This window comes from Euleptes europaea, chromosome 19, assembly GCF_029931775.1.
Source record: "Euleptes europaea isolate rEulEur1 chromosome 19, rEulEur1.hap1, whole genome shotgun sequence".
Lineage (NCBI taxonomy): Eukaryota > Metazoa > Chordata > Lepidosauria > Squamata > Sphaerodactylidae > Euleptes > Euleptes europaea.
Window position 1 is genome coordinate 24,558,927 of NC_079330.1, and position 18,887 is coordinate 24,577,813.

At 56.1% G+C, this 18,887-nt stretch overlaps 1 protein-coding gene across 3 annotated transcripts in view; it reads right to left on the bottom strand.

Moving 5' to 3' along the window:
- Nucleotides 1-1,023: 1,023 nt before the first annotated feature.
- SMG6 (SMG6 nonsense mediated mRNA decay factor) overlaps nt 1,024-18,887 on the bottom strand; it is a 119,403-nt gene continuing 101,539 nt past the window's right edge. For all 3 annotated transcript variants that reach the window (XM_056865207.1, XM_056865206.1, XM_056865205.1), the window contains exons 14-19: nt 13,953-14,129; nt 12,687-12,833; nt 7,886-8,039; nt 4,110-4,321; nt 2,337-2,418; nt 1,024-1,204 (exon numbers count right to left, since the gene is read on the bottom strand). In XM_056865207.1, coding sequence (XP_056721185.1) covers nt 1,074-1,204; nt 2,337-2,418; nt 4,110-4,321; nt 7,886-8,039; nt 12,687-12,833; nt 13,953-14,129 — 903 coding nt within the window. In that variant the 3' untranslated portion in view covers nt 1,024-1,073. The remainder of the gene's footprint in view (nt 1,205-2,336; nt 2,419-4,109; nt 4,322-7,885; nt 8,040-12,686; nt 12,834-13,952; nt 14,130-18,887) is intronic.

The following is an 18,887-nucleotide window of genomic DNA, read 5'->3' on the forward strand; positions in this document are numbered from 1 at the left end:
GATTGTTCCCTCTCTGGACCAGCTGGTAACAGGCTAGGGAGCCGTCCCCCACCCCCGCCAAACTCCCACCAGAGGCCAAGCTATCACGTCAAAGGTGTTTCCCAACACGCACCAAGACTCCGCTCACTGGTTCGGAGCTGCCCCTGACCCATGGCTCTGGGGCAGGGCAACAATGCGGCCGTCTTGGTCCCTTCTCTGGATACCCTCTGACGGATGGGACCCCTTCCCCACAGGGGGCAAACCCGGCCTTAATGTCTCCTGGCAGGACAAAGCCCCACAGCGAAGCATCCCCCGACCAGGTCACCAAAGAGGCTTCAGAGGGGTGTCTGTGATAGCTCTAAAGTCCCCCCCCCTTGTTACCTCATGTCCTCCTTCGCAAGGAGACCACCATGCCTGCCTGCCAGCTTCAAGCCTTTAGTTTCCCCTCACAACCACATCAAGTGAGAGGGGCTAAGTTTACGAAGGGGGTGAGGTGAGGGGTGACAGCCAGAGGACCCCCCCTCAAGGGGGTGGAGGGAGGGGTGTCACAAATCTTGGGGCAACTGCACAACAGACGGAGCGGCACAGGGGCACAGGGGGGCTGGCCAAGGGGCCAGGCTGGGCCCGGCAAGCTTGGCACAGATAACCCTGAAAAGGGAGCTTGCGCTGACACGGTGTCCGGGCGCTGCCGTTAGGAGGGAAGGGGGAATCGGGCCCAGCAGAAACAGTTCACAACTTCCATGCTCCGTAGTGGCCTCACCTTGGCCTTCTGGACGGAGGAGCTGAGGGATACTCCCCCACCCCACCCCACCTCTCCTGGGGTGCTTTCCTCCCCATCCAAAGGCCCAACGATCCTAAATGTTCTAGCCCCCAACCTTCCCAGCATGCCTCTCTCTCTCTCTCTCTCTCTCTCCTCCTCCTCCTCCTCCTCTCGCACCCACAGCACGGCCATTCCGGTGGGGTAGGAGAGGCTGCATTTATTGTTCCGGTACGGCTGCAGTGGCAGCGGCTCGGCCCGAGGCCGTCCGCCTCAAGGCTGCCGCCCTTCCTGGAGGCAAAGAGCTGCGTGGCTTCCGGGGTTGGCCTCGGCCTGCTCAGCCCTCCTGCGCCCACCTCAGGAAAGTGGGCATGTCTCTCACGGGCACGTTGCGGGTCAGCGCCTTCACACGCAGGTTCCGGTCGTCCGTCAGCAGCACCACCTCCCGCAGCAGCCGGATGGGGTCATCTGGAAGAGTGCGGGGTTGGGGGGAGGGGGTTAACAGGGCAGGCCTGTGCCTCGGGCAAGGCCCGCCAAGCCTCAGAGAGTGTGCGTGGCCCGCGGCCCGGATCCCTTCGGAAGGGGCTTAACAATAACCATCCCCGTCTCAGGCCAGGCGAGGAGGCAGATTGTTACAAAACAGAGGCTGTCAGAGTGTCAGGCCCCATCCGCCGTAATCCCCTGATCGCCCGGTCCTGCCCCAGCGAGGCGTAAACACTCAGAAACGCCTTCTCCGTCAAGCTGACAAGTTAAGCTGAGGAGAATTCGGCCCCAAGAAACGCACGGCGGGGCCTTGGGCAGCTGCTGCCCTCCCGCCTTGCAAACTGCTCCGGCACGGCCCCCGTCGGTTGGCGGAGGCAGAAGACAGCAAAGAGCGCAGAGGCAGGACAGGGGAGAGGCCGGGACCCTCCGCTGCTGCCCGCCGGGCCGACCCGCTCCCCCAATTTCAGGGGGGTGAGGTTAGTCTGAGTCACCCCACAAGAGTCACCCGGCTGTGGGATATGTTTAGCCTGAAGAGGAGAGGTGATATGATAACCATCTTCAAGTACTTGAAGGGCTGTTATATAGAGGAGGGTGCCGAGTTGTTCTCTGTTGTCCCAGAAGGTCAGAGCAGAACCAACAGGTTGAAATTAAATCAAAAGAGTTTCCAACAGTTAGAGCGGTTCCTCAGTGGAACAGGCTTCCTCGGGAGGTGGTAAGCGCTCCTTCCCTGGAGGTTTTTAAGCACAGGCTAGATGGCCACCTGTCAGCAATGCTGATTCTATGACCTTAGGCCGATCATGAGAGGGAAGCCATCTTGGCCATCTTCTGGGCATGGAGTAGGGGTCACTGGGGGTGTGTGGGGGAGGTAGTTGTGAATTTCCTGCATTGTGCACGGGGTTGGACTAGATGACCCTGGTTGTCCCTCCCAACTCTACAGTTCTATGAGGAGAGTGGGAATGTGGGTGAGGAATGGGCAGAAGCCCCTCCCAATATGCTTTGCTTCACTTTGAACCAAGGCTCCCCCCCACCCGGCCATCAGCTCTGCAACTCCAGGCCATAAACGTGCCTGATCCCCGGGCCGAGCCAGACCCCCTGCAAGCCCCCCTCCCCAACACACCTTTGCTTGCTGGCATGAAGTCCTTGGCCTTGTCGTTGCAGTAGTGGAGGCAGCAGGAGAGGATCAGGTCGTCGTTATTGCCCTGCGGAAAGGCAAGGGACAGAAAGCCACCCTCAGGCTGGAGGGAAGGGTGCTTGGGAGGGGGGGAATCCAGAACTGGCCCATTCATTGGCTACCTTTGGGCTGGCTAATTGATCGTATTTGAAGATAAACATCCGTATTGCCAAACCTTCAAAATCGGGGCCTTTCTAAGATAATCACAATGTAATGAGCTGCAGCTGCTAGCAGGGAAAGCTCATTCCCCAGCGGCAGAGCTGACACAGCCTCTCCATTCAACAAGTGGCCCGTAACTGTCAGGCTTTTTGGTTGAACACACATGAACGCATGAAGCTGCCTTATACTGAATCAGACCCTTGGTCCATCAAAGTTAGTAATGTCTACTCAGACCGGCGGCGGCTGTCCAGGGTCTCAGGCTGAGGTCTTCCACGTCACCTACTTGCCCAGTCCCTTTAACTGGAGATGCCGGGGATTGCCAAGCATGCCAAGCAGATGCTCTACACTGAGCCATGGCCCCTCCCAAATGACCGAGAACACCTGAAGCTGCTTTAAACTGAATCAGACCCTTGGTCCATCAAAGTCAGTATTGTCTACTCAGACCGGCAGCGGCTCTCCAGGGTCTCAGGCAGGGGTCTTTCATGTCACCTACTTGCCTAGTCCCTTTAACTGGAGATGCCGGGGATTGAACCTGAGACCTTCTGCATGCCAAGCAGATGCTCTACCATTGAGCAACAGCCCCTCCAGTTACTGTCAGGCTTTTTGTGGTCAGTCCCAAAAAGGTGTGGACAAGAAAGCTTGCAACCGTAGCTGGAGGCGAAAGAACAGCAGGATCCGGCCACCAAGCAGACCTAGGAGACGGGGATGCCGCTGCTGGGATGGGCCGCCTGTCACCCTCCTCACAGGAACTGCCCTGCTGGACCAGGTCCCAATGGCCCATCTACAGCAGCATCATGTTCTCGCCCGTGGCCAGTCAATTGTTCCTAGGAAGCCCGCACAACAGGGTGCAGAGGCAACGGCCGGTCCCTGCGATCCTCTGCAGCGCCTGCGTTCAGAGGCAGACTCCACCGTTACCTATGACCTGACCTCTCTTCCCCCAGTGGCTGTGGCCATCTAGGGGTTAAACAGCTTCGAAGCTAAGCAGCGCCTTTTCTTACCAGTGCCACCGAAATGACGCAAACCAGCATGCAAGCTTTCGAGTTCTCCAGAACTCTGCATCAGGCTGGAGGTATTAATCAAAAAGAAAGTGGGGAGGGAATAACTCAGGCCATGGTCTTGACTTATGGTCTGAGATCTCTTTTTTTCTCCCCCGCCCCCTTTAAAACATCCAGGATGATGCTGAGTTCCGGGGGGATGTGAAGGCTCTCGAGCTGTTTTGTGTTATTTCGGTTACTCCTAAGAAAAGGAATCCCGTGCCTTCTGTGCCCGGATTCTGCTTCCCAGCTGCTGCTCCCCTTGGGAAGCCCAGACCAGCCAAGACGGACAGCAACGGCGGGGTGACTCCCGCTTACCTTGGGTTGCCAGCCTCCAGGTACTAGCTGGAGATCTCCTGCTATTACAACTGATCTCCAGCCGATAGAGATCAGTTCACCTGGAGAAGATGGCCACTCTGGCATTTGGACTCTACGACATTGAAGTCCCTCCCCAAACCTCACCCTCCTCAGGCTCCGCCCCCAAACCTCCCTGCCGGTAGCGAAGAGGGACCTGGAAAACGCTTACCTGCTGCCTTGAAATGTCCTCGCTGCGGAAGGAGATGGATTCCAGCTCGTTGCCCCGGCTGGTGAGGGCTCGCATGTAGCTGTCTCGTTGCTCAAAGCGGGCCTCCAGGAACTCCACGGCCTTGCGGGCCCGCTCCTGCAGCAGGCGCGCGTAGCCCCCAGCCCGGTTCTCAGACTCGGGGCCCTTGGCCAGGCCATCCAATTCGTTTATTACTGACAAGGAAGAGAGAGAGAGAGAGAGAGATGCATTTGGGGTTTTGGCTGGCAAGTACCAGGTAGCATCTAAGAAGCCCTGGGGCTCTGGGACACGGCCAGCCGCTTCGGACCCCCACAGCTTGACTGCTGCACCCAACCAGAGGAGAAGACAGGGGCCGGCCACATCAGGCCTCCCGCTTTGGCTACGGGCAGCAAACTAACACCTCTCCTTGCCCTACAAGAAACTTCGAAGGGACTCCCAGGAGTTTGTTCTCATCGAGAGACGGTTTTGGGAGTGCACGGCAGAGCGAGTGTGCCTGGCAGAACACAAATGAGTCTGCGTACATGCAGGGGCGGTGTCTGGGTAGGCCACGTGTCCGCGAGCACCTCTTTTCCACTCGCCCAGCCTCATCTCCGAGATGGTTAATCCAGCGGCTCTTTCCAGCTTCCTCGCCAAGCGCTGAGATCAAGTGGGAAGTATGCATTCCTCGGGGACTGGGAGGTGGGGGGGAGTGGGGAGAGAGAGCAGGGGCAAAGGCCTCTCTCCTTAGTGCTGTGAAACTCACCCCCCCACTCCCCACGTTCTCTGGATTTGGTGCTGGTAGCCCTACCCGCCCAGCCATCAGGATTCCTGCGGCAATCTGGCTGCAGGGCGCGCACCTCCCCCCCTGCAAAACACGGCTTCTTGCTCTCCAAGCCTGGATGGGGATGGTTGTGGTGGGGGGGGGAGAAGTCCAGTGCAGGGAACATCAAATGGGAGAGAGCGGCTGCTGCGCCATCCTGAACTCCGTTTCTCAGCTGCTTCCAAGCCAAACAGCCTTCAAAGGAGAAGCTTGTTTGCACTCCTGCCAGAGCTGGCTTCCCCGCAGCGGGGTCAGGGGAGCGTGGGGTGGGGGGCGAGCCAGCAAAAGCAGCCCTGGGGAGAGGCTTGGGTGGGCTTTCACCCGCCTCGGCTGCGGGAGCCCTGCCTCTGAGCAGAAATGGGCTGTGGGGGTGCCGGTTCTTTCCCCCCGCCTGGCCAAACTCTTCTTGGGCAGAGGGTTCCTTCTGTCAGTCAGCGATGGCAAAGGATCCAAAAGAGGGGATCTCCAAGCAGGGATCCAGAGGCAGAAGCGTTTGCCCAAGGGGAGCAGGATCGAGAGGGAAGGCCGAGGCTGCAGCTGGCTCAGCATGGATCCTTGCTCAAGCCCCCAGGAGCTCTCTATTTTTTTTTGGGGGGAGGCTGATTTGTGTGGCTGGATGGCAGTTTGACAAGGGGTCTTGCTAACCCTTCTGACCTCCTGACAGGCAGGCAAGGCACTGAGCTCTCTATGTAGCTGTGGCGGTAGCCCCTGAGCAGGTACCGGTGCTCCCCGGGCTCTAATCCTCCCGCTGGACTTGGGCCTTCCTGACCTGCAGCCACAGGCCAGATTTCCCCGCTGCTAGGTGGGGTCCTTTCCTTTTATTTCAAGCTCGTTTGACCAAAGATTTTGAGTGCAACATACATAAGATAAAAAACAAAATTTACATCTTCGCAAAGCCCATTGGGTTTGATGTTGATGGGGTGATAATGAGCCCCCACAGACTGCCCTGTGGCAGCCAGTTCTCCCAAAGGTAGTGGGATTTTTAATTAAGCAAATGCGATCAGGTAAGAGCCCCGTGGCACAGAGTGGTAAGCTGCAGGACTGCACTCCAAGCTCTGCTCACGACCTGAGTTCGATCCCAATGGAAGTTGGTTTCAGGTAGCCGGCTCAAGGTTGACTCAGCCTTCCATCCTTCCGAGGTCGGTAAAATGAGGACCCAGCTTGCTGGGGGTAAAGGGAAGATGACTGGGGGAAGGCACTGGCAAACCACCCCGTAAACAAAGTCTGCCTAGGAAACGTCGGGATGTGACGTCACCCCATGGGTCAGGAATGACCTGGTGCTTGCACAGGGGACCTTTACACAGGGGACCCCTGGGCCTGATTTAATACCAGTAGACCTGCTGAAAGCTAATTTGGTATGGTGGAGTAACCTATTGGCCCCTCTCTTTACTCAAATCAATGCTTCAGGAATCATTCCTACAGTCTGGAAACATGCAATAATAGTACCTATACATAAAAAAGGGGCCAAAAACGATCCCATAAATTATCGGCCCATTAGCTTGTTGTCAACCGTAGGTAAAGTTTATTCAGCTTTTTTGCATTCTAAGCTCCGGAATTGGACTGATACAGAATCTATACTGTACCCCGAACAAGCTAGGTGGGGCCTTGCTGCCGGGCCCCAAAGCAGAGGAGGCCGGGCCGCCTAGGACGGTTGCACTCGAGGCGAGAGATGATTAGCCCCCCCCAACACACACACGGGGGGGGGGAATTGGCTGCTGACCCCTTCCTCCAGGCTTGGCGAGAGCAACGCTCACTCCCAGGCGAGGGAGCGGCACGCTAGTGTGCCCAGCCCCCCCCCCGCGAAACAGACCACCCAGCGGCAGCGGCAGCCGTCGCCTGCTATCTGCCAGGGCCAAGTGTTTACCAATAACAGGAACCAGCTTTGCTGAATTGCCGGACTGCAGCTTTATAAGGAGAAAAGTCAGAGCCGAGCCAGCGAAAGGACACGGCCCGGGACGGGGCCTCCCTCTGGTCAAAGTTCCCAGCGAAACGTTAGAAGGGGAGTTCTGCCGGATCGGGCCAAAGCTCCGCCTAGCCCAGCACCGTTTCCAGCGTGGGCTGGCCAGCGGGCTTTGGAAGCTCGCCAAGCAGAGCGAGGAAGCAACGGCCCTGCAGCTCCAGGTAGACTGCTTCTGGCCACGGAGGTTCTGTTTAGCCCCACCACTGCGCTTGGTCCCTTTTATCAGGGACCATCCTTCACGGGAGGAGAAAGTCCATTTGCGACCTGACAGCAGCGAGTTCTTCAGGACGAGCCAAAAGCAGTCATTCTTCACATTAAACACATGGAGCCCTGTCAAGACGTGAAGCTGTGAGGGCAATCACCATTCGGATAAGCCTGACGGCCAAAAACTAGACGTGATGACGGCCACGGGGCCAACCTGTGCCTGCCGATGCCATTTTCGAGGAAAACCGAGCCATTTAAAAATTGCTGCGATGGGGCCCACAGCATGGTGGCAGCAGGGGTGGATCCTGTCTCCACCCCCGAGCCTTTTAATGTGATGTACCGGATGCGGCCGGGGGGGCCCTGCCGCTTTGGCGCTTTAAAAGGAGCGCGGGGGGGGGGGGACAAGATCCCCTGGTACTGCTGCACCACGAGTCCAATCGGAATCAGACCCTCACAGCAATTTTTAAATGGCTAAATTCTCTAAAATGGCACCGACGGCTGCGGGTTTGTCCTGGGCCGCCATCCTGTCTAGTTTGACTCTTAAGACACATCCCCAGGGAGATAAAAGCTTTCCAAGGGGCTATTAATCATGATGGATTTTTTTAAAAGCTTCCAGATCCAGAGGCAGTCTATCTGGTGATCAAATAACTGCAACAGGGACGCTGCTGGAAGTATTTGACTAGTCACTGCTGGAGACAGGACACTGGGCCAGATCCAATGGGGATATTCTTACTCTCCAAGAAGCCTGATTCGGCAGCTTTTCCCAACCCCAAGGGACAGATACCCCACACTCACCAATCAGGGGCACCACTATGATGAACTGCCGGCAGTCCAAAAGTTTGGTGAGACTGTCCAGGTGGTCAATGAAGCCGTTGGTGTCCGGTACCAGGAAGACGGGGCGGATCTCCAGTTCCATCTGCCTCACTTGAGCTTGGTCCTTCAGCACCGCCTGCAAAAAAAAACCACCGTGCCAAGTCAGCCTCGACAGCAATCACAGACCTGGGTGTTAAATTGCAACAGGCCCAAGAGTGACTTAACGGAGATCATGAGAGGGAGGGCATCTTGGCCATCTTCTGGGCATGAAGTATGAGTCACTGGGGGTGTGGAGGGGAGGTAGTTCAGAACTGTTCAGGGGGTTGGAACAGATGACCCTGGTGGTCCCTTCCAACTCTATGATTCTGACGACTGTCCCCACAGAGACCGATCACGTCTTCTTGTACAACTCATAGAATCATAGTTGGAAGGGACCACCAGGGTCATCTATTCCAACCCCCTGAACAATTCTGAACTACCTCCCCTCCACACACCCCGTGACCCATACTTCATGCCCAGAAGATGGCCAAGGTGCCCTCCCTCTCATGATCTGCCTAAGGTTATAGAATCAGCTCCTCCCTCTCCACATTCTGCTCACTTTATACAGAATTCATCCTGGTAGGTGCTAACCACTTTGGGACCACTGGAAACCACATGAACACACATTAAGCTGCCTTCTACTGAATGAGACCCTTGGTCCATCAAAGTCAATATGGTGTACTCAGACCAGCAAGTGGCTCTCCAGGGTCTCAGGCAGGGGTCTTTCACATCACCTCCTTGCTTAGTCCCTTTAACTGGAAACGCCAGGAATTGAACCTGTGACTTTCTGCATGCAAATGCTCTACCACTGAGCCACAGCCCCTCCCTCTTGCTCTGCCCCTCTAGCGGCTTTTCAGATTCCATACATCTCTCACCTCCAGATGAGCTTGAGGCTTGCAAAGTATGCGTATTTTTTCTTCCCTCTCCCAAGAGCAGTTGGTTTTCATATCTTGTTTTTCCCTGCTATAAGGAGTCTCAAAGCAAATCGCCTTCCATCCCCCTGCCCCACAACAGGCGCCTTGTGAGGTAGGTGGGGCTGAGAAGAATTCGGAGAGAGCTGTGTCTAGCCCAAGGTCACACAGCAGGCTTCATGTGGAGGAGCGGAGAATTGAACCCGGTTCTCCAGATTAGAGTCCACCGCTCTTAACCACTACACTACGCCGGCTGAATTCTGCAAAAAAGAAAACCTCCCCATGATCCTAACAATGCAAATGCAAAGATGCACCGGTCACCAGCAACATACCCGCCCGGCACATTAAAAATCCAGGCATGGCGCCACATGTGCTTCCCAGTACCCACATGTGCAGCTGATGCCCAGAAGGTGTCTCCCTGCGCTCCTGCCCTAGACTTCCAGGCTCCTGGCTGCCCTGAAAAAGGCCCTGTGCTGGCTGTCACGTCCCATCCTGCCCCCTAGGCTGGCCAAGGAGAGGACGACCGGATGAGAATGGCTGCGGGGACGGTGCCAAGTTCCCCCCCCCTCCCCATTCAAGGAGCTGGAGGGGAACTCGCCTCAGCAGGGTTCAGAGGCCAGAAGGAGGTTTATTTGTGTTTGGCAGCTGCTGGCCAAGGGGGTATGAGGGAGTGCCGACTTCCAGCCAGGCACAACGGGGGTGGGGGGGGGGTGGGAGAAGGGGCTTTATGCCAGAAAGGAGGGTGCCTGCATCGGAGTGAGACCAGGCTTGGCGGGGAGGGGGGGGGGAGAGCAATACCAGGAAGCGTTTCCGTGTCAGAATCTGGTATCCTCTGCTTGCCGGCATGTCCCCCAGCCTGTCCCATCTTGGAAAAGGCGCCACTAATGGCCTCTGAGCGTGTGCAGTCTGCACTTCTCCTAGCCTGTATGAACAGACCCGAGATTAACAAGCGGGGCTTCCGGGGAAGAGGGCCGGGCCCCTCTCGGAAAGAAGAACGTGCGCCGCCGGGGCCGGTGGCAGACGGCGCCTCTGCCCTGCCCGCTCCGTGAGATGGGAGCGGTTTCCTCGATGTCAATGGGGGTCGGCCGGCTCTCACTTTGAGGACCGACGTGCCCGCTGTCCAGTCGTGGGCCATCGGCTCTTGCTGCCACCGACGCGGCGGAGCCGCTCTTCGGGGGGTTGCCCTTCCGCTGCTGGCAGGTGTGTGAACTCCGGCTCATTGTTTCCCCGGTGTGGAGGGCAAGCAGGACAGGGCTATATTTAGCCAGTGGCTCCCACCCCTCCTGCAGGAGAGCAGCTGGGCCTTGCAAGGACAGGAGCAGAACTATTCTTGGCAGTCCTGTCAGAATGCCCCCCCCCCGCCCCACGGGAACTGAAGCTGCTGCTGCTGCTGCTGCGCCCAGAAAAGAATAGGGGTTGATGAGAGGAAGGGCTTGTTGTGTTTCAGGTGGGATGTGCTCAGTGGCGCAGGAAATGCTGCCGCTGCTTGCACAAAGAGCTAGGCAGCCAGTGCAGCATCTGAGAGGCAGAGCTGGAAGCACATCTCCAAGGGCACCATTGCTAGCTCCCCACTGCCAGCTCCCCAGGGACGGTTTTCAGCACCCTCATCTTGAACCCAGAACACAAGAGAGCAGAAGGGAAAAAAGGCCCTCTGAGCTTGTGGAGTGTTCCTAAAATCTGGATTTAAGGGGGCAGGGTTTGCAGCGACCCCCCCTTATTATTTGTCACGTGCGACAAGCACACCCCACCTGCTTCCCCTAAAGGCAGTGCCTGGCGGATTTCCCAGGAGGCCTCTGCTCCAGGTCCCGATTCAGGCACGCTTAGCTGTGCGAGGCGGCAGCATCAGGGGCCTGCTAGCCACAGCCCCTCCTCAGGAGAAGGTCACTGACTGGTGTGGAGGGGCCCCGAGGCTCGGCCGTGCTCTCTTGGGGGGGGCCTCACACAACCCAGAAATTGGCCTCTGACCTGCCAGCCCCCCTTCCTACATTCATCCCCCCTTCCCTCAGGATCACTAGCGGAGACCCAAAGCGGCTAAGAGGGGCCTGCCCTGTTCGGCTGAGCCGGAACCTTCCAGGGAGAGCTGGAATCAGGGAGCCCAGCCACCTGCTCGGACAGCTCCGTTCCTTTAAACGAGGGGGGTGGGAGAAAAGGAAGAAGCGCCGAGGCCTGAACACCATCTCTTCAGACTTGAAGTCCACCTTCCCAATTCCCAGACCTGAGCAGAACTCGCATTCCTTCTCTGAGAGCACCACATCTGGAGTCTCTGGTCCGCCACACTCCTGTCCTCAGGAGCCAAACAGGGAATCTGCCAGGGGAATCTGAGGCGGGGGGGGGGGGAAGGTTCAGTCCCCGGCATCTCCAGTTAAAGGGATTTGTGCACTCAGACCGGCAGCGGCTCTCCAGGGTCTCAGGCAGAGGCAGGGGTCTTTCGCATTCCCCACTTGCCAAGTCCCTTGAACTGGAGATGCTGGAGACTGAACCTGGGACCTTCTGCATGCCAAGAGGATTCTCTACCGTTGAACCACAGCCCCTCATTCCCACATGACGGGTCCTTGCCGCCATCAGGTTCGGACCGCGGGTGTCCTTTTCTAAAGCGGTGCCGCCGCAAGGCCTTGAGCAGATTCGGCACTCGGGCTCCACCACTGCCTGAGTGGAACTGAGCGAGTTGCATTCTCTCTCTCTCTCTCTCTCTCTCTCACACACACACACACACACCTCTCTCGCTTGCTAGAATCCAGGCCTGTTCCCCCTGGCAGGCAGAAGGCTCACTGCGGCAGGCAACGGTGGGCCTGGAGAGCAAAGAGCGGTGGTTCTGGGCCTGCAGCCAACAGCCAGCGGGCACACATGTGCACGCTCTCCCAGTAGGGCCTTCAGCGGCCCTGTTTTACAACCACCTCGGCACAGACTCCAGAGTTCACGCATATGGCTAGACAGATGTGTTTGGCCGGCGTTCAAGGCTGGGAAATTAAGAGTTATGGAAGTGAAGGGCCCTGGGCACTGCAGAGGATGGAGGGGGGGGGAATTTCCCTCGGCTGCTGAGGAACCCTTCTCCGGGCTTCAGGGAGTCAGCCAGCGAGCGGGGTCGAGAGAAAGCCAGGCGGCCAACGCCCGTGGCTGGACTCGCTCTGAAAGGGCCAGCGCAGAGAGGCTTCAACTTTGTGTGTGTGTGTGTGTGTGGGGGGGGGTGTCAATGGGACTGCTGGGGCTCGATGAGATATTGTCCAGTTCAGCCGTGGTTGGGGGAGAAGGCTGTTTTAGGAAAGGTACGTCCAAAAGGAAGTGGGCCCGCATGTTCTGAAAAGGCTGGTCCCGCTGCCCCCCAGACCCTCTGGGCCAGCCCCGCAGCCTGCTTTCGCTGGATCCCGGGGAGACTGCAGGCTGGTGGGAGAGAATGACCAAGCCCCGCCCCAGCATGGTGTAGTGGCTAAGAGCGGTGGTTTGGAACGGTGGACTCTGATCTGGAGAACCGGGTTGGCTTCCCCGCTCCTCCACATGAGCAGCGGAGGCTAATCTGGTGAACCAGGTTGGTTTTCCGCTCCTACCCATGAACCTGGCTGGGTGACCTTGAACTTGTCCCACTCTTTAAGTGGCAGAGAAAGTCGGCGTATAAAAACCAACTCTTCTTCTTTTTCTCCTCTAGGACTGGCTCCCTGCAGGGGCACAGTGGAATTCTATACCTTTCCCCCAAGCGGACATCTCTTGGGAGGATTTTGCAAAGTGTTCCCTCCCCGCCCTCCTCCCTGAAGACGGGCTACACACCCAGACAGGGGAAGATCTCGGTCCTTCTCATGCAATACCCTGAGGTGCTTCCCCTCCTGCCCTCCCCAGCCCACCTGGATTTTGTCTTGGCGGCGCTGCTGCTCAGCAACCTTCCTGGACAACGCTTGCTTCCTCGCCCGGAGCTCCCGGATGTCCAGCTCTCCACCGCTGCCTTCGGCCTCCGAGTCATCTTCAAAGGCCTCGATCCTGACATCCTCCTCCTTGTTGCGGAATGGGCCGCCAGAGAGAAACGGGGGGTGGGGAGAGAAGAACCATTGCGATGCAAGCCGGGATGGAGGATTCATATGCCTGTTGCCTCTCCCTATGAGAAATCCTTGGAAGCGCAACCCAGGAAGGCCGCAGAGTGCTGGGGATTCCCACCTCCCTTTTCTGTACTACAATTCCCAGAATTCCCCAGAAGCCCGGCTCAACCCGTCCCTCCAGAAATGGCCAGGGTGCTGCTACCAGAAGAATTTCCTGCCGATGTGGGAAAGAACACAGCAAGAATGTGCGCATGGGGCACGCAGCCAGCCTCAGCGCCCTCGCTTATACAGACAAGCGCCCTGAGCACACACATTTGTAACATGTACACTTCCCAAGGTTTTACCAGTACGAGCGAGAATATTCTGCCGCGGACGGAATCCACAGAGGATCCTAACCTTGCGGGCCCCTACAACAAGCACTGTGGGCCCCGCAGGGCTGGGGCCAAACACCCCCACCCTACCCTAAGCGGCCTCGTCTCCTGCGAGGTCCTACACAGGACAAGCGTAGCTCCGTAGAGTGGCTGGCAGGGACGCCACATACACGCAGGCACGGCCTGTAGAGAACCCCGGGCTAAAGGAACAAGCCGGGGCAGAAAAAACAAGAGGAGAAATTCCTTAATCACATCAGGATGTGAACGGTGAGGGAGGGAGGGTGGGGGGAGAGGAGGAGAAGAGCCAGCACCAATCCCTCTTCCTGTACGTGTGTTGGAGGCTGCTGTTCAGTGCTGTCCCCCCGCCCGCTCCACCGCTATAAACTCGATCCTGAGACTGAACCCTAACCCCCCACCCCGCTCTTCCTCTCCACCCCCTTCCTGCTGCGCCGGAGCTGCACATTATTAAAGCTCTGCTCCCCCCACTGAATCGTATTTGCAAGGCGCATCTGGAACTCATCGCTGTTGCCAGAGAGCCAGAGAGAAAGGCTCTTGGGTGGGACTGGCAGGAAGGGGCACATGAGCGCAGCATGCTCAAGAGACATTGCGCAGCCTTCTCTCCCCCCCCCCCCCGTTATAAATAGCAGGCCAGCCCAGGCCCACTGGGGGCCTCGCTCCTGCCGTGCATGCCCTCCCCACCCAGTACCTGATCTTGCAGTTGTTTTCCCTCTTGGCTTGCCATTTCCTTTCCCATGGCGTCTGGGACGGGGGCCACTGACACATACTTTCCACCCTTGAATGCCAGCAATGGCTCTTCTTGGCCACAAAGGGCTTCCAGGAAATACTTCAGCACCGTGACCCTCTTGCAGTCGGCCGCAATAACCTACAAAGTGGGGATGGGGGGAGAGGAGAGAGGAGGAGGAAAAACAAAGTCAGAGCACTGAGGGTGGGTCAGCGGGGGGGGGGGGAGAACGGGATGGACACTCAGAGGCAGAACCTTCCCGAGACCCGATTTCGAGTCTCACCTTTGCCATGGATATCAAAGAGGCATCTTGCACGCCACGGGCAATTGCAAAGCCGTGGCCAAAGAAGGAAGTTTCCCCCTCTCCTCCTGCAAACTCATCCAGGAGGGGCTGTGGCTCAGTGGCAGAGCCTCTGCTTGGCATGCAGAAGGTCCCAGGTTCTATCCCCGGCATCTCCAGTTAAAGGGATTGGGCAAGTAGGTGATGTGAAAGACCCCTTCCTGAGACCCTGGAGAGCCGCTGCCAGTCTGAGTAGACAATACTGACTTTGATGGACCAAGGGTCTGATTCAGTATAAGGCAGCTTCATGTGTTCAGGACTTGACTGTCACCCCAGCACCCCTCTCAGTGGCAGCTCGTCTCCACCTCCCCCCCCCTTCACAGCCCATGTGGGGAGGACATCCGTTTGCCCCCTTCAGCCAGAGCCAGAAACAACCTGGGAGGCTGGGCAGAGCCAGCCTCAAAAGTGACTCCCGCCCAACCCCTCAGTGGGCAACTGATCGAGAGGGGGAAAGGCAACTGGAGCTCTTCCGTTTGCCTCTATCACCCTCGAGTGCCTGGCAGCTTCTGCTGCAGGGGGGCGAGGCCAAGGGCTCTTTGAGCAGCGGAGGGTCCAGGTGAGTGCAGGGGTGGGAGGCGAGGGCAAAAGCCCCTAGCTGCCAGCTGGGCTGGAAGGTGAGCAAGGGCGCAGCTTAGTCTCAGCTGCCGGGGCGTGTGTGTGCATTCACATGAGACAGAGACACTCTCCCTAGCAGCAGGGGAGATACGAAACAGACAATTGGCACCCTTTACAGGAATAAGCTTTGCAGTTACACAGAAGCCTTCATCAGGCAGAGAAGGTATTTTTTTTTCATTGGCATTTTAATCAGTTTCCTCATCCATCCTGTCCCCGCCCCCCCCAAACCCTATCTTCTTCTCTTCCTAAATTGAGAACAGAGTGATAAGAAAGGGTGAGAGGATCCAGCTGGCTCTCTTAAGACTTCTCAGGAACTTTCAATACCATCAACCACAGTATCTTTCTGGATCATGTGGCTGGGAAGCATTTTAAGGCAGCTCTATTCTTTCCCAACTGGGAAGGCCACAGAAGAAGGCACTGGGAGAAGACTACAGCCAGAGCCCAAAGACCTAGTATTACCCTACCTTGTTAACATCTACATGAAGCTCCTGGGTGAGGCACCCGGAGACTTAAGCCCAAAGAATCATCAAGATGCTAAAATCCCCAGCTCTCTATCTGTCTGTCTCCTTTTCTGCCCAATTCCAGGGAAGTGCCAAACATAAAAAACATAAGAAAAGCCCTGCTGGATCAGACCAAGGCCCATCAAGTCCAGCAGTCCGTTCACACAGTAGCCAACCAGGTGCCTCTAGGAAGCCCACAAACAAGACGGCTGCAGCAGCACCATCCTGCCTGTGTTCCACAGCACCTAACATAACGGGCATGCTCCTCTGATCCTGGAGAGAATAGGTGTGCATCATGGCTAGTATCCATTTTGACTTAGTAGCCATGGACAGCCATATTCTCCATGAACATGTCCACTCACCTCTTAAAGCCGTACATAAGAACATAAGAAAGGCCATGCTAGATCAGACAATCAAGTCCAGCAGTCCACACAGTGGCCAACCAGGTGCCTCTGGGAAGCCCACAAACAAGACGACCACAGCAGCATTGTCCTGTCTGTGTTCCACAGCACCTAACATAATAGGCATTATCCTCTGATCCTGGAGAGAATAGGTATGCATCATGACTAGTATTCATTTCGACTAGTAGCCATGAATAGCCCTATCCTCCATAAACATGTCCACTCCCCTCTTAAAGCCTTCCAAGTTGGCAACCATCACCACATCCTGGGGCAGGAAGCTCCACAATCTATACTATGCGTTGTGCGAAGAAATACTTCCTTTTATCTGTTTTGAATCTCTCACCCTCCGGCTTCAGCAGATGAACCCCCCCCCCCCGGTGTTCTAGTATTATTACCCTGAACTACCGGCTGGATTATGGATAGGCAAACCAAACGATACTCATCCCAGGAGAGATGGAAGCACCATGGGGCACAGGTATACAAGTTTGTTCTGGGTGGAGTCAGGGCTCTGACAGCGTTCCAGGATTTGCTGCTGTTCCTGGATGAGCAGACGGCAGCGGTGGCTGGGGTGTCTTTCACCAGACTAGACTGGTTCGTCCCCAGAGTGCGGCCATCATCATGCCTGCCTTGGTCACACCCCAGCTGGATTACTGCCTTGTCCTCTACAGGGGGCTGCCTTGGAAGCTGAACGGAACACGGTGCATTGAGCCGTCACTCCTGCAGAGGTTTTTGAGTCTGCTACTTAACTTTGTTAGGTGACGGTTATATGGTTTCATTTCTATTTTTGCTGCTGTTAAAACGGGCTTTTTTAAATGGACCGTTCGAAATTTGCTACTACAAAGTTTGCAGTGCCTTTTATTGCCATTCCTGCTGCTTTTTGTATTGATTCCCCTCCCTCCCACCTTGTTATTTTTATTTCTGTTCACCACAAGCTGCCTTGGGTACTCAGAGGGGTCAAAAGGTGGGGCGTGAAGTCTCCAGATGAATACGATAAAGGCAAAAAGAAGAGAAATAAAAGACCGTGCCCTTCTTTAGGACATTTGCCAGAAAGATTTCTGGGAGGAGGTGACGCGAGGAGCGCTTGCGACCTCCGTCAGTCAAGCTGGCCCAAACAAAAGCGGCCACATAGCCAGCGAGGCGGCTCTCCTCTCCAGTAAGGCCCCACAGGCACAGTGGAGAGGTATGGGGCATGCTTCAGGGGCTGTACATGTCCATTTAACCATGGTACCTAGACAGAACCTGCAAATATGCAGGCAATATATCTCTGGAGTCCAGGTTGTAGGGTCCAAGGTGGAGATGAGCTGCTGCACTGCTTGTGAACTTGGGGTGGGGGGGGGAAGGGAAGAAGCTGGCAGGGGGTCCGGCTGCTGGAAACAGAACGCTGGACCAGACAGCCCTTTGGCTCAACCCAGCAGAGCCTCCCTTGCTTTTTATGTGCTCAGAGGATGATTTTACTCGGCTCCTCCTTTGCATCTCTGCTCCCACTCTTCTTTGCCAGGGCTGCGCCAGTCACCATCCATGCCTTTCTCCCCCCCACCCCCCGCTGCAAGCAAAGCAATCCCAGCAGCAAGGAGAATGAATGGGTTGCCCATGTTTCCTTCTCCCTGTCAGAAACAGGAAACCCCTTTCCATGGACTGGAGGCCTGGCTTAGAGCAGAAGGGAGAGGAGACCCCTTAATGGTCAGCACAGAAAGTACCCCACAGAAAAGCTCAAGGCTCCCTGGCACATCAGCCACCTGAACCCATCATAGGTAAAGGTAGTCCCCTGTGCAAGCACCGGGTCATTCCTGACCCATGGAGTGACGTCACATCCCGACGTTTACTAGACAGATTCAGTTTACGGGGTGGTTTGCCAGTGCCTTCCCCAGTCATCTACTCTTTACCCCCAGCAAGCTGGGTACACATTTTACCGACCTCGGAAGGATGGAAGGCTGAGTCGACCTCGAGCCGGCTACCTGAAAATCGACTTCCATCGGGATCGAACTCAGGTCGTGAGCAGAGCTTTTTGACTGCAGTACTGCAGCTTACCACTCTGCGCCACGGGGCTCTCTCGAACCCATCATATGGCAGGGAAAAGAAGGGGAAAGGAACCTCCCCTCCCATCCACTGGCCAGAGGCAAGCACCAGGGGAGAGAGGGATAAAGATGGGGGACAGGCAGAATCCAGGCCAGGTGGTGGAGTGTGCCAGTTCAAGGGGTGGGGGAGGATGCCCAGTACAACACAGGCGCGCCTGATCTGGGCACCGATTCTCCCTGTGGGGTAATGCTGGCTTCCTGGTTGGTGCAAGGCGCACTGGGAGAATGTTCTGTGGAAGGCTTGGAGCACTTCGCTGTTTTCACACAGCACATTTCCTATTTTGTTTGCCATTTGTAACACATGATTGCTACCTTCCCACAGCATTACTCAAGACCATGTACAAAACAGCACCACCAACAGATGTAAAGTCAGTGCACCTACGTCACAAAAAACTTCTTTAAAACAGAAAGGGAAGGAAGGAAGAAAGGAAGGAAGGAAGGAAGGAAGGAAGGAAGGAAGGAAGGAAGGAAGGAAGGAAGGAAGGAAGGAAGGAAGGAAGGAAGGAAGGAAGGAAGGAAGGAAGGAAGGAAGGAAGAAGAGGAAGGTTGGAACTTGGAATCAGGCCTTAAAAGGATTAAGAACTCAATGGATTCGTTTCCAGTTATCTAAAATTACCTACAGAAGCAGCTGGGCTTGACAATGCTCTCTTGTAGAGGTGTGTGGGTACACTGCGTAGTTACAGAACTGGGGCTCAGAGCAAACACTTTGCACAAACAAGGTCCCAGAGAAATCCCCGGCATCTCCAGCCACTTTATTTAATAGGCAGATGTTTATTTACTTCATTAACCATTTGTGCCCCGCATTGTCAGACACACTTGACTTCCAATGTGACTTACTATAAAAAAGAACTTATAGTGAGTTACAATAATACAATCACCACCACAAAGACACTTTAAAAGCACTAGTGTCAGCTAATAAAACAATTAAATAAAACAAACTAATGAATTTGCCGACCACTGACCTAGGA